Source organism: Gallus gallus, chromosome 13, assembly GCF_016699485.2.
Source record: "Gallus gallus isolate bGalGal1 chromosome 13, bGalGal1.mat.broiler.GRCg7b, whole genome shotgun sequence".
NCBI classification, from domain to species: Eukaryota; Metazoa; Chordata; class Aves; order Galliformes; family Phasianidae; genus Gallus; species Gallus gallus.
In genome coordinates, this window is record NC_052544.1 from 7,371,771 (window position 1) to 7,385,379 (window position 13,609).

General features: G+C 40.1%; 1 protein-coding gene and 1 long non-coding RNA gene across 5 annotated transcripts in view; one reads left to right on the forward strand and one right to left on the reverse strand.

Moving 5' to 3' along the window:
* ATP10B (ATPase phospholipid transporting 10B (putative)) overlaps positions 1-2,533 on the forward strand; it is a 153,983-nt gene extending 151,450 nt beyond the window's left edge. For both annotated transcript variants that reach the window (XM_025154911.3, XM_004944808.5), the window contains one exon: positions 204-2,533. In XM_025154911.3, the coding sequence (XP_025010679.2) occupies positions 204-711 (508 nt within the window). In that variant the 3' untranslated portion in view covers positions 712-2,533. The remainder of the gene's footprint in view (positions 1-203) is intronic.
* Positions 2,534-9,099: 6,566 nt separating this feature from the next.
* LOC101751941 lies at positions 9,100-13,609 on the reverse strand. 3 transcript variants are annotated; one of them, XR_001468820.3, is made up of 4 exons: positions 13,132-13,220; positions 12,296-12,440; positions 10,494-10,846; positions 9,100-10,364 (listed from the first exon to the last, which is right to left on the reverse strand). It is a non-coding gene; the product is annotated as an uncharacterized LOC101751941 (long non-coding RNA). The 3 variants fall into 3 exon arrangements; XR_001468821.3 differs by having other exon boundaries at positions 9,100-10,069; positions 10,165-10,846; XR_001468819.4 differs by having other exon boundaries at positions 9,100-10,846; positions 13,132-13,609.

The following is a 13,609-nucleotide window of genomic DNA, read 5'->3' on the forward strand; positions in this document are numbered from 1 at the left end:
ATGCTTGAAGTTGACTTCATACAGGTGAAGATAAGTGTACAGTTGCATTAACATCCAGAAGCCCCCTTTCAACTACCAAGTATAAGATGTCTACCAGAGGCCTGAAGAGCATTGGAAAATTAGCAACAGGATTTGTGTTATACAATGCAGACTATGGGAGGAGCCCACTGCTAAGACAATCCATTGTCTTTCTCTTTCATTAGGTACTTTATCTTTGCTCTTCGAGGAACCCTTGGAGCATCCCTGATTCTGAAAGCTCAGCAGTTAGATAAACTTCCTAAAGGGCAACGGGATTGTGAGATACAGAAACTGAGGTCAAGAAAACAAACTACTTCTGATGCACCTGTAGCATCACCAGCACCTAATGAGGACCTTGACCAAAGCATCGGCCACTTATGTTTTTCACCATTTTTACATCCAGCAGCAGCATCTGTGCCTCAGGTGGATGCAGGAAGTCAGGGACTTTTGGCCTCTGAGGTGAATCCTCTCAGGAAATGGGCACATGAGGAAGGATACTATTTCTTTAACAGGTGGGCAGAGGAAGAATCTACTGCTACAGACTCTTCAGCAGGACCTCTCTCTGGCCATTGCCCCCTAGTACCCAGTGGAATAACATCTCCTGGACAGGACGGTGACAAACTAACTAAAGGAAAAGCTAAGAATTTTAATTGTGGAAGCCATCGGCGATCTGTGAGTGCAGTGACACTTTGAAGATGCATTCAGAAATGAGATTCCTTTTGTGGACATGGTATCTCTGCTCTGCAGCCCATTTGGAGAAAGATAGCATCGGGAAAATGAGAATTCTGTTCGTACTTAATCATAATGCTCACTACAAAAGGAGAGAGAGGTGTGGATTTACAAACTTGCTGGAGTAGTGCAATAGTATTTCTAATATTCAGCTTCTCTTAAGTGCAGATACCATTGAAGATGACTTCTTGATCTTCCTGGTATTGTGTCATTTGAGAAAAAATTACATAATCATTAAGCAATTGCTGAGAAAGCTACAGTAACTTTCTTTCATCCAGGAATATTTTTCTTTCACAATGCCAGTGAATAACTGCACTAGAGATGTTTCCATGTTGGAGTAATGGAAAGAGAATCCATTCAACATTAAGCAAGTCTTAGAGTAGCGCACCCTACTCTAAATTTTACTGGAAAAGTCTTAAAAAAACATTACTAGCTTAAAAATTACGATTCTAACAGGAAAAAAAAAGTCTCCTGGTGCTGCAGAATCACAGCATCTGAAAGAGACTAGAAAATGTTCAATTCTTTTTAATATGTAGACTTCATACGCCTTACAATATCAGATCTACAGTGCTTCCCCTGCACAGTAAGCTCTGTGTTTTATGCAGGCACTGGTTTTACCTGAGACTTTTAAGAAAAGGAGAACACAGTTTATGAAATAGGAGAATGCAAATACAGAATTGCAAGAACTGACAGCATAACTCAACGATAAATGGAGTCTACTTCTTCATACCTGCAGAAATAGACAGACATAACAAGTCTGATTCAAAGATTTATGTTCCAGAATGTTAAAATTCTCCCTGCTTTTTCACCTGGAAATCATTTTGTTCCTTTAATTCCCTGTCTTATCTTATATTGCTGCCACATTCAATCAAGTATAAATTATGTTTTTCCCCTCAATTACTTACATTCAGTAGTTGATGGAGATACTAATGACAAAGATTTTGACAAGTAATTTATGAAGGTTCACTAACCACATTGCAACAAATGGTATAAAATGACCAAAATATGCATAATATGTTCCTCCTTTTTGTTATCTCTGGGCAACAAGATGCAAGGAATTAAAAAACACAAAATGTCACCTCCATCACTACCTATTGCAATGCAATTAAAGGTGACTTTGGTATTTCTTATAGAAATGTTGACTAGTAGGACCATTTCCCAATTTTTCTTCACAGTGTGGGGTGAAATCTGAATCATGTTTTAAACTCAAAGCCATCTGTACTTCTGTGAATCTATCACTGTTTCTGATTTAAGTATGTTTTTAGCTTTTTATATATATGTTATTTTAGTTATTTGCCACCTATCATAATGTGTGAAGTCTTTTTATTTTACAGAATTCCTCTGTAGCAAACAGGAATTCACCCCGTGTGTTACAGTACTGTAACTAGAGTCCTCAAGATGTTACTTTAATGCAACTCAGGCAAGACTGAGCAGCATATCTGCCACTGGGATTTCTAGTAGCCAGAGCAAGAGCACGGATAGCACCATAATTGATAAAGTATTAATTGTCAGCTGTAAAGCAATTTCGAAGGAGATTTTTGCATGATGTACAAATGAAGGGAATTAAGCATAGCTGAGATTATTGTTAATGGGGTGTGAGATTGCTCAGATATTTGCTCACTAGCTGGTAATGAACCTTGGGTGACATGACTTAAGTTCAAGCCTACAGTTCACAGCTGTGTTTTTACATAAATGGTCCGTTTACTTAAAGATGGCAATTTCTTGTTATATATTTTATTACAAAATGTGAAGTTTTTTATAGTAATAAAATGTAATGTGGTCATGACTTGGTGTGTTGTTGGGAGTGAGACTAACACAGAAACAGAGGTGGAAGAGTAGTTTTGCTGCTGTACCCAGGAGTGGTTTTCAGAGACAACTCTATCTACTAGGCCTTATTGGAGGTGTGCTTGTCATAAAGCAAGGGGACTGAACACATATGGAGATGATCCATGGGCAGACAGCTTATATTTAACAAAATCTGAACGACCTGTAGAGATTCCGGAAATCAAAGCTGAGAAGTTCATTTTTTCTTAACAGTGCTTCTGCAAAACAATTCTGCTATGCATTTTTCCTGGACAACTGGGCTTACATTCAGAAACAGCATATTGTTGAGGGGTCTTCCTCTAGAAAGTATGGGAAGGAAGAACTGCTTATGATCTCCATCAAAATAGTGCCTGGAAGCTCTAGAGTGATGAAGTCCATGCTACATCAAGTAATGAACAAAGTGGAAGACAGTCTCTCTCTAACTAGCTTCCAGGCTATAGCCAAAAACTGTTACTTCAGCCAGAAGACAGAAAGGAGCAAAATTTGCATGGATGCCTTGAATAATTCTACAGATGGACCTACAGTCTGTTAATTCTGTTGTGTGGTAGATGACAACAGATTGGCCAATGGGTTAATTCACTCAAAGAGTCTGCAACACAGAGGAAAAGCTATGCTGGTTCCCAAGGAGGGAGAAAGGTGAAACAACCAGAAATAAAAGGGGCATCAGGAAACATGAGGGAAGACCTGGCCTCTGCATCCCAGCTGACTCCACAGCTGTATAAAGCTCTCGCCAAGTATATCTCCTGCTGGGTGATAGTGCTACCAGTTCTCCTCTGAAGCAGGTACTGCCCGTAGTTCAGGACCTGTGCTCACTGCTAAATAGCCGATCTCTCCTATGCTGCTGGGTAAGCAGTGATCATGAACTCTCTCTTGTTAGAAAGGCAGTGGATAGGCACTTCCCTTTGATCAAGAGATAAATCAGTCCCTTTAGAGAAGAGGCTCTGAATATAAGGCACTTTTTTTTTTTCTTTTTCTTTTTTTTTTTTTTCAATTAACATAAGCCTATAGTGAAAAAACAAAGCCCTCCAATGTGCTGTTTGCAGAAGGGACATATGTTTACTATGTGTGTTCTTTAGACCTACCTGGACTTTCAAGATAGCTTTTTATTTCAAGATGTATTTAGTAATACAGTCAAGATTTAAATTCCATTAGTTTTATGTGAACTCTTCACAACACAACAGGTGTCTCATGTTTTAACACATGTTTTGGTAGTCAGTGTTGCATGTACTTGGACTATAAAATCATTGGGTTTTGTGAAGTCACTGCATTTTTTTCTTACAGTCTATCATATTATCATAATAATGATACTGCATATGCAACAGTGCTTTGAGCTATGCAGAGCTATACCTACATGGCAAACTGAAGGTGATGTCTCATACATAGCTGGATAGGAGCTGATATATCAAGTAAGTCAATTGAATAACAGATGTAATCCCATGCTGCTTGCAATGGTCAGTGAAGAGCCACCCATCGTATTCTCACAGAGGTGAGTTGTTTGCTTGTTTTAATGCAAGGAGCAGGAAATACACATGCATATATACGTGTTGTTCACTTTGTTCATGCCTGCCTTAGCATCACAAGCTGAATATATGCTCCGTGACAGCTGGAATCTGTTTGGTATCAACAGTAACTCTTTCAGTATAAAATCCAGGATTAGTCAGATGGGATAGAAGGAAGAATCCAGTGTGTTCTTTTTTATTTCTCAGAATAACAAAAAGAAAAAAAAAAGAAATAAAAGAAGCTTTTAGATTATATAGAGAGAGGCATGCATAATACTGCAGAACAACAACAACAACAAAAAAAAGCATTTTTCCTACAGACAAATTACATATATTTTGCTACTTTGTTGATTGATGTTGCATTCTTTAACTCATTTGTTTGATTGCAGTTCAAGGTGGTGCTTTGAACTATTTGCATTGGGGTAAGGTGACTGCAGGCAGGATGTGGCTTGATTAGGTGCTTGTGAGTAGCACTGATGAGTAAAAATAGAAATGCAGAAACAAGAGATGCTTGAAGTTAATGATCTCAGAGGGTGGGACTTGGAGAGCTGACCAAATACCACTGAAGATCTGTGAAGTACTTTTGACATTGGCAGTGATTGGAGCTTGCTGCAATTATCAGGAAACATGACCACCATGAACAGAACTGCCCAGCTCTCATAATGTAACACCTGAAAATTTGCAGCTACTTAAACAAGAATAAGAGTGTGCAGTACAGTACAGAGTCTGAAGGGTTATTTTTCCAAGAACAGCAGAGAGATAACTGTCTGTTGTCTAAGGGCACTGAAGGCAGCATTTATTCACCTTTCCTTGTGCAGCTTCTGAAGTATTCTCCCACCTACACAGCCTGTCGGCATCGCAGTTTTGACAGCCTACACATTGTAGTAGCTTAGTAGCTCATAGTCATGAATTCTACCCTTGCTGAGCTCCTTTCAGTGGGCTGCACCATCCCAAGTCCTGCCATTGCCTGTGCAGCACCTGTCAACATCCTAAGAAACTCAAATGGAAATAATGTATTATTCCAGAACCCTGAGAAAAAAATATTAAAATAAGTAGCCAATATGTTGGAAGGTGAAAACAAACACAGCTTGATGCCTTTCATTTGTGCACTGGCATTTCTCCCTTTGTATCATCATTCTATTTAACCTCAAGCTGACTGGCAAGGAAACTCCTCTAGAATTATTGGTTTTATTCAAAAGGCAGAAATGTGAATCAGCAGGATGCAGACAGGTCATCAGAGCTCATTTAAAATCATCTGGATTCAACTGCAATTTTATTAGAGCCCATCTTGTTTTGTTGATACTTTACTACTACTTTTGGCAGGAAGAATAAATGTCTATTTGTGTTTTACGTGAATGGTTCCTCATTCACAATGTTTAGGCAGCTTATGGCCAGTAATGTCATGTTCAAAGTCAACATCCTAAGACAAGAGCAGATTCTTCATTTTCTTGTTGTGTACACTGGGCAGAGCAGGAGATGTGCTCCTAAGTACCAAGATCAAGAGAGCACCTTAACAATAAAGGAGGAACATGAACATGTCTATGGCCTTCAGCATATTCACAAAGTCCTTAAACCATTTTCAGGCATCTTTCAGTGGTTTCTCATGTCTTGAAATGTCTGTCTAGAATGTTTTATGAGTAAAATGAATAAAGTATGCATCTACATGCTCTTAATTAAGCAGAGAGAACTGTGAAGAATGACCCCAGACTTGTAGCAGGCTAAAACGTTTCTGCTTTTAATCTTGTTTGGAGAGGAGGTAATGCTGTAAAGCTTTAAATATGACCTCTCAGAAATTTTGAACATATATATATTATGGAAATTTGTTCTTAAAAATTTTTGGTTTTTTTCATAACGTTGAGTTTTACATCAAGCAAGGAATATAATCCAGAGATATCACAGAGCCAGAACTGTGCTTGCAGTTGGTAACTCTTAGATAAAAAACAGAAGGGTAGATGGTAGCACTGAGGGACATGGTTAGTGGACATGGTGTGGGTGGGTTGAAGACCTTAGAGGTCTTTTCCAACCTTAATGAATCTATGATGCCGTGATTCAAGCATATACCAAATAAAAGTTTCAAATCCTAACAGTGATTTGGAAAGCCACTTATTTAAAAGAAATAGTCTTGCACCATAAGTCCATTTGGTTTGCATTCATTTAAAATTTAGACTGATTTGCAGCTTCTTGAGACTACTCCACATAACTGGTTAGTTGAGATCCATCATAATCCCACAGAAATGTAGGAGAGGAGAGCACCTCAGGAGAGAATCTAATCTCTTTGCACTAAGGAGGTACAATCTACATCAGTTATTTGTCTATCCAGGTCCTCATTTAAAAAAAAAAAAACATAAAAAGACTGTAAGAAATGAGATTAAACCTACAGTGGGGCTTCCTTGAAGAGATCAAAATAAAGGTTTTCTATATGGAAATATATTACAGAATAATGGTAGGGATCCAGAGCAACTTCACATGCTATGATAAATGAGAAGACTTCCATGGTGTTCAAAGTATTATCACAATCCATTTCATACCTCATCTGTTATTATAAGCATAAAATGTGCAAATGTTCTCCACTGCTGTAAATGTCAGCATGCTAGGGGCAAATGCTTTGATTTTCTATCAGCAAATAATGTTAAATTATATAGTATTTAATCATGCTTAGTGAGAGTGATGAACTTTGAAGAATGAATTTCTTTCAAATCACTCCATCTCCAGTTCTCCTGGAAATGGACATCATCATTTATAAAACGCTGAAGTTAACTTCCCAGCCTGGAGGTTTTGTGATGGCTCAAGGCTGATGGCAGTACACTAAAATACAAAACCATTTAGATATCAAAATTGTTTTGACTGAGGCAATCAGGTATTTGAGTAGGGAATTTTAAAGTTAGCTTTGAAAATCAGAACTCTCATATAAAATACAAAATAATTCTGTCTTCACTAAGGACAGTGAAGTCAATTGCATTTAAAGAAGAATTTACGTTATCTACTATGATACAACCTCAAAACTGTAATTGGTAAATAAAGCTGTAACATTTACCAAGCCAGACTGTAAGTGGTTGTAAGGTAGGAGTGTTCCACTGGAGTAACTGGATGACTGTGGCTGTCTGTCACCTACACTCTCCAGCTGTCCCTTCTGAAAGGAAAAGTGCCAGTAAAGGTATGGATGCAGTATATGGGGGAGACTTTTACTGGGAGTAAGGGAATATAAATCCTCAAATCCCAAAGCCACAGCGAAAGGCAGTGCTGCTAGTATCTTAGCAACTAGAAGATGAGCCATACAGGGAAATCAGCTATAGAACATCTTTAAGAGCTGTCTCTGCTTTATATTTATTGTATTATTTTTCTGAAACCAGATCTTTAACCACATCATCTGAAAATGCAGGACTTGTCTTCATGCGGCCCTTTGCTTATAGTTTCTGCTGATGGGAGCTATGTTTTTATATTTGAATCAGTAATCATGTAGCTATTGGAGCTATTTTATCAGCAACCAAAAAGAAAGCAAGCATCTCATAGCAGTCATTGGCGTAAATGTCACAACTTCTACTATGGTGCAGAATTAACTGGAGATCAGTTTTCCATACAATACTTTTGGCATAACAAACACAAAAATTGTGAAGCAAAATGGAATTTAGAGAGGTTAGTCAAATACAAGAATAATAGGTTCACGTGAACGTAAATACACTAAGGATTCAGAATCAATTTGGTGCTCTTTTATTGTAAAAATTTCAATACCTATTGCTTGCTATTCTGCCTATCATCATAAAAATTCATGACAATGACCACAAACATCAAAAGTTTGAAAACCATTTTGTTGGAAATGTGTCCTTAGATACGCTTTGCTTGTTACATAGAACAGTATTTTATTCCTCTGGAAATGTATAGCCACTAGAGAAAAAGCAGGAAAAGCTCAAGTTAGTTGGGTTTGATAAAAACCAGATAGTCAATGTCAAAGGTTTATCAGCAAACCACTGTTTTGCAATTTATTTTTTTAATCTATGCTGTTCGGTGGATAAAGAAAATCCTTTTAAATGGTGATAAGGGATAGGAAATTATTCTGAATCCCCTAAATGCTAAGATTTAAGAAATATTTTGTCTGCTTAATACTATTTACCCAGCTCTAATCAATTGCCTGTCAGCATCAAAAAGATTCTTTCAGCTCACAGAAGGCAAAACATAGAATTTACTACAAAAGTACTGCTATTATTGCACATGGTTCTTTGTTAAGCCAGTAATAATTCAACTCTGCTAAATAATCAGATATTCAGTAAGAGGAAAAAGTAATTCTCCTGTATTTCTGTGAAAAGAAACTGTACATAAGTGGTTTTAAGAAAGCTCCAGCAAGACTTAAGTGTCATGTATGGAAACTGCCTGCCTGCCACAACAGTAAGGTCTTACAGGTTTTGTTATCTGCTGAACATCACTCTCCAGGCCTTTTGAAGCCTTTGGTTTTGTTACCTGACTCGCAGTGGACTCAAAGGCATGTTTTAATCACTGTCCTGAGGTTAAAGAGGTACTGCCTGTCTGCACAGGCTTCCCTAAGCCAGTCCCTAGTGACACTCTTCCCCCAGAGCAGAGTTCCCCAGGTCAGAATGCTGCAGGAGCCAGCAGCACAATGGATAACGTGCTGCTGAAACAGAAAGCTTATGGATCAATATATATGGAATATATATATATATATATATATATATATATATATAAAAATATATATTTTTCCAGACCTAACTGTGAAACAGATGTCATAATAATCTCTGCCCTCTGCTTCAGGGCATAAGAAGGGACAAACAGCCTGGGTTCATGAGACTGCATGGAGCATGAAGTGGGGTCCAGTAACCACTCTACGTGGTTCATATTAAACAGTACTCTTAAACAAAAGCAAAATGCACAGATAACAATGGAGAGGTTGTCCCACTATCCCCAGGTGGGTCTGCCCCTGGGAAACTCTTGTTATGGAAAACAAACGTGTTGCTTTGGGGCTCTTTGGCTGCTCCGTTTGCTGGCAGCAGCACACCTTGCAGGATGCAGCTCCCAGCATTGTGCTCCCAGTCTGTACGTGGAATAATCATCCTCAGCCTTACCCTGCAAAAACTGGCTTTATTTCATCATGTTGGCTAAAGTAGAGGAGTCAGGAGTGGGTAGAATGAGTTGGTGCCAAATGTAGGGAAGATCCAGGTGAGTTTCTACAGTAGAAATCCATACCATGGTGTGGTGGCACCTTGTGAGAGCTAACAAGGAGCATCTGAAAGGGAAAGATGAAGATTTGCAAAGTGTAAGTTTTAAACACTTCTAATTGCAGTTGGTAACTAAACTGGAATTAACTGCTTGTAGAAGTACAAATATTTATCATCAGTGCTTTATGTTCTGCCAGTCTAGCAGCTAACATTCGGATTCTTTTAAGTATTGCCAGACAATATTAATGAGACACTAAATACTCACACTGCACCTGTCCATTAGAGCAAATTAACTAGTTTATTGTCTTAACAGTCATTTGGTAAGTGCAGCTTTGAACAACTTCTTCAAGAAGATTTCTTGATTATACCCTTTGAGTGCGTTCTGGGGAGGCAAGTGACAGCTGTCCTTTCTGGTTTGGAAACAATCACGTTAGGCTGGCTGCTACCAGGCAATGCTGCTCAGAGGAGAAGCCTATGCTACGTGATAGCAGATGATGCCTCGATCCCTTTTTTTGAACTGTGAGGCAAAGATTGACAGGAGAAATTAATAGGAGAGAGAAGTGCTGCGCTAATACCTGGAGACCCATTAATAGTAGAGGGTGAGCTGCTCAGTATTACCTGAGATGTGCTTAATATAGAAAGCAGTCTTCATTTTAAATAATTCCCCTTGAGCTTCTGCTCAAGGCAACAGGCAAGCAGACAAGGTGCAGTTCAATCTTGCGTGCTGATGTGGCACGGCTGGAGATATCCCTCTCTCCTCCAGGGAGACCTGAAGAGCTCTCTTTGTCAGGCACTGAGGGAGCAGACATTTGGGGTGAGAATCCCAGCCCTGTCCTGCAAGGTGCAAAAGGTCGTTTTTTCTGTGCCTGGCTGTGTAAGGTTATGCCACTGAGGGTTTTCACTGTAAAGTAATGAGACATATTACTCACTCTTTTTAGCTCTATCTAAGTGTCATCATTTGGTTTGATTTTCTTTTCAGTTGGGTGACTTCCTGCAGACTTCTGCTGCTCTGACACACCACAAACACAGATTTTAGCAGTTCACTTGGGAACAACCCTAGACTCTCCTGGAAGGGAATTCTCTCCAGGCAGCAGGATGGGGAGCAGCAGTGCTTCACCTCATGCAGAAGCTAACGACAAACAAAAGTGCATAGTGAGCAGACAGTAAAAAGTAAATAGGGTACGTAAGGAGATTTGATATCCCCTGACAAATGTGAGACAATCGTTCCTGAGCTCACAGCACAGCTTTCCAGACTCACCTCTGTGAGCACTGCGCCCTGCTGCTTCAGCCAGGGCCTGCTGCAGGGATGGGGGGACGTCACAGAGGTGTTTGCAGTGGCCTGGAGCAAAGGATCCTTGCGTGTGAGTGTAGGTGTGTCTCGGAGGGAAAGAGGATACCAAGTTTTGCACCTTGCCCTGAATTTTTACAGATCTCTCTTTTCTGGGTCACTGTTCCTCACACAGATGCAGTCCGACTTTATATAAGCTTTGTGAAATGAGGTCTCTCCTCATTAATTTTTCAGTTGCAATCCCCATCCATTCCCTTTTCTTTGCCTTCTGATTCTTCTGCTTGGATGTTTTCCTTCTGCTCCTTATTTCTGAAGGGAGGTATCTAGACATGAAAAGCAAGAACAGAGCAGAGCTGAGCTAATTAGCAGCTGCTGTAAGCTATTGCTTCCCCTGCACAGGAACACATCTCGAATCGATGCCAATTTGGATCACAAAAATGTTGCTAGAGAGAGCCAGGCCAAAGCCTTGAAAGCCCATCGACAGTCCCTTTTCAAACTGACGATTTCACTGCAGAAAAGCCCCACTGGGAGACATTTCCCAGCTCGGTAGGCTTCAATCTGCAGGAAAATTGTCAGAAACACATTTCTCACCGATCCCGCCTAAATGGAAACACCTTGTTTGTGAGCACACCGAGTCAATGCAGCAGCGTTGCTATTCCGAAGCGGGGAGGAAAGATAATAGGAATCGTTTTTATTTCTGTTTGCTTGTTTTGAGAAAAAAAAAAAAAAAAACGGCACAGAAAAGAAGGAAAACTATGCAAAGAAATAAGAGGCTGTTGGCTCTTTTCATCCTTTTCCCTGCCATAATGCTGTAATATTAGAGATGTGGTTCCAGCTGCTGGCAGAGAGCTGGGAGGGAGCCATGCTCATTCTGATCAAGGAACCGTACAGTCTGAGCTGACTCCCAGGCCCGGTGTTCACAAGCACACACACACATCATGTGCCTCTGCTCTGTGTCCCCTACTGTTGTTTTAACTCATATTCCTCAACATGAAAGGGCATCACAAAAAGGATTCTGATCAACTGGATTCCATTTCCAGCGCAGGTAGGAAAGGAAGGAATTAGCAACGTTGTCAATGAATGCCGTTCAGGTTCGACACTGTGAAAATGTGGTGGGTTTGTTCTTTTTCTGGAACAGGCTATGAATATCGGTGCTTATGTAAATATTTGAATTTGCTCTGATTTCCATAAAAGCAACATGGAAAGATTTGCATTGATTTTATGAACCAGTTTAGTTATGAACCAAGCCATAACTGGAGGAAAGGATAATGTGAGCTTGTTTGCAGTTCACAACAAATGATTTGCAATAAAAAAATCTATCAAAATGAAAGCAGAATGCTTGGTTAAAGTCACTGCATCAACACTACAAGCTCTCATTTGTTCATCAGACTGAGGTATGACAGTGTCACCTAGCAACTTTTCAAGGGCATTCAGACTCGATGGTGCTGAACTCCACAGAGAAGACTATAAATAAATTAATTTACAAATTAGTACTTTTTACGAGTGTCAAAAGCATCACATCTGACATTAAGAAATTAACACTGTATAGGAAGAAAGGAACCAAAGAATAATTCTCATCCTGGCAGTTATATGTTGGGAGGATTTAAACTGTGTAATAATGAAATATATGCATGCATATATGTATATATGATTTATATGCATACCTTGCATGTATCTATGTATATTATTATACATATTACTTCTAGATAATTCCCATGTTTTTCTAGGTAGTTACGTTATCAGAGAAGAAAGATTCCTGTGTCACATTTTACCTGTATTTTTTAATGCTTCCTAGCAATGTGCAGCTGCTTATCCTTCAGTACGTGCTTCACCTTTGATGAGCTCTGCCTGTACCCGAGCACAGGGCCTCACAGCCACCGTCTGCTTGTGCTGCCTGCACCTGAGAGCTGTGCAGAGCTGAAAGTTAAGGTAGTTACAAAACCATTACAACATATCCTTCCAATTGAGATGCTTTGCCATGAAGTTTCTATCCAGCTAGAGGAGTCCGATTCTACTTTTCTTTCACTGTTTTTCTGCCAACTTTCAGTGCTGAAATTCCATTAATTCTGCAAATGCTGTGCACAGTCCCTGACTCTAGCTGCAGTCAGTCAGCAGTGCACATCTCCCTGCAAACCTGGTTCTCCAGTACTGTAATCCAGTAACCGCGTATCAAAACACTGGAGCAGATAATTCTCTGTATATGGAAGAGTTTGACTGGAATTAACAGGCAGGATAGTCTCCAAAATCAAGGCAGATAAATGGACTGTGGTCAGAATCATGCCAGTCATAGCATCATAGAATCATAGAATGGCTTGCGTTGGAAGGGACCCCAAGGATCAAGTTCCAACCCCACTGCCACAGGTAGGGCCACCAACCTCCAGATGTGGTACTAAACCACGCTGCCCGGGGCTTCATCCAACCTGGTCTTGAACACCTCCAGGGATGGGGCACCCACAGCCTCTCTGGGCAGCCTGTGCCAGCACCTCACCACTCTCTCAATAAAGAAGTCCCCCCCGACATCTTAAACTTCCCCCCTGGCCAGCCAACCAGCTGGTCTCTTAAATGCATACATTCAAAGAGGGAAAAAGCAAAATTAACACAAGCTTACCAAGACCTAATAGTTAAGGAAGAGCCTTGAGCAGTCTGGCGAGCGGGGTCTAAGCCCCACACAGCACAGCTGAAAAGATAACGTCCCTCACAGTGGTTTTCCAGGCTGGATGTCAATTATTAAAAGCTTTCACAGAAAGAAACTTTTTAGTAACCAGACAAGAATCTTCCTGAAAAATTATCAAGCAGTCCATGCATTTGCTAAAAGTAAGGGAGAAAAAAGTTGTAAATATCCTAGAAAAAGAGACAAATGGATACCTATGGCATTGCACTGCCTGGTTCTTCATACTCTCTGGTCTTTACATGTGTGGGAGTGCGGATCGGGCCCTGTGTGGGTGTTGGCACTGCTGACTCTGCTGCCATTCCAGCTGCAGCCCTGCAGGTCCCAGCAAGGCTTCACAAAGGTGGGTGCTAATGGGATCCGCCTGCAGGCTTGTCTGAACCAGCTAATCCACAACTGAGCCAACAGCACTTTAAAT